General features: G+C 39.0%; 1 protein-coding gene across 1 annotated transcript in view; it reads left to right on the forward strand.

Annotated features, from left to right (window-relative positions):
- The window catches only part of DOCK5 (dedicator of cytokinesis 5), a 218,797-nt gene that overhangs the window by 197,403 nt on the left and 19,798 nt on the right, over nt 1-1,596 (forward strand). Inside the window, exon 40 of the mRNA XM_023736758.1 lies at nt 1,003-1,088. Within this exon, the coding sequence (XP_023592526.1) occupies nt 1,003-1,088 (86 nt within the window). The remainder of the gene's footprint in view (nt 1-1,002; nt 1,089-1,596) is intronic.

A 1,596-nucleotide genomic window follows, 5' to 3' on the forward strand; every position in this document is an offset into this window, starting at 1 on the left:
TGAGTCATAATCGACTTGCTGGTACACAGCAACAGCAACACATTGATTTTAAGAGAGCATAATGCTCAAGGCAGACATTCTTTACTAGTTAAGCTAAACTATTGTTTGCTTTTAAGACTTCAGGGGCTATTTTTAGTTTAAGGTTTATGATCTCAGGGCAGTAGTTTCAGGCTCTAGAAAGTCTGGATTACATGAGAATTTTAAATTCTGTTCTACATTTTTTCCTTTTGATCAGGATTCTTCTATAAAATCTTTGAACAAAATGTTCAGTAATGGTAGCCAGGCATAGGTGACCTATTTTAAGCCAGCCCTTTACTCATTGCATGAACACAGGAGCTGTTTGCTGTAATTCATCAGCCCTTTCTCTTTTGAGGCAGGCCTCTGCTGGAACAATGAGTTTCATAGCACACTGCTCTGATGGTGCCCAACCCAACTGATGCCTTAGGAATTTAAACACATTTATAATAAGTAAAAAAATAATTTTTTTAACTTTCAAAAACTGCTTGTATCTAAAGGTAGTTGTTGTTGTGTGCTGTCGAATTGATTCTGACTCAAAGCAACTGTATCGGACAGAGTAGAACTGCCCCATAGGGTTTCCTAGACTGTAATCTGGGAGCAGATCTCCAGGTTTTTTCTTCTGCTGAGTGGTTGGTGGGTTTGAACCACTAATCTTTTGGTTAGCAGCCGAGTGTTTAACCATTGTGCCACCAAAACCAAAAAACAAACCCATTGCTGTCGAGTCAATTCCAACTCATAATGACCCTGTAGGACAGAGTACAACTGGCCAGTAGGGTTTCCAAGACTGTAATCTTCATGGAAGCAGACTGCTATATCTTTCTCCCTTGGAGTGGCCAGTGGGTTCAAATCAATGACCTTTCACTTAGCATCCAAGTTGTTAACCACTATGCCACCAGGGCTCCTTATTGCGCCACCAGGTCTCCTTATTTGAAGAAGTTAAGATGGATAAAGATTTAAGCAAATACTTTTTCATTTATTTCACAGTCCCTTCAGAAATGAAACTGGCTAGAATAAGCTATTTTACAAATGTATTTTGCAGTACTCAGACTGCATACTCTGTGCCCAGCAGGGTAAAGAGTTTGCACATATTTTGTTTTCCACACAAAATGGGACAATTGTTTTTATAACAATATCCCATAGTTTCAGGACCTCTTGGGTTTCATGGTAGTGGAGCAAAAGAGTGAGGGGGAACTTTGAAAGTTTGTCTTTGTAAGCATGTTCAGAAATGAAGGTTAAGGTATAGGGAGAAAATACAGCTCCCATATTGGACACCGTTGGAAACATTTGTTGCAGTCTTTTGTTTTTCTTTCCTAGTCACTTCTGTCCTAAAAATGGTAAGGCCTGTGTTTGGAGTTTGAGTTTGGATTTTATTTCCTGGAGCCCCTATTATAGTGCCTTTGTTGGGGCAGGGAAGAACCATGAATGTTTATTAACGATGTTACGGGGTAGCATGGTACTGACATATAACAACACGGGCAACTTGCATTTAATACTTTTAAGTCATTTTCATATCTGTATCTCATTTTTGTCCTCAAAATAGCCTTTTGGGATAGGTGTTAGTAAGAAAGTACAGATATT

This window comes from Trichechus manatus, unplaced genomic scaffold (assembly GCF_000243295.1).
Source record: "Trichechus manatus latirostris isolate Lorelei unplaced genomic scaffold, TriManLat1.0 scaffold00091, whole genome shotgun sequence".
Classification (NCBI taxonomy): domain Eukaryota; kingdom Metazoa; phylum Chordata; class Mammalia; order Sirenia; family Trichechidae; genus Trichechus; species Trichechus manatus.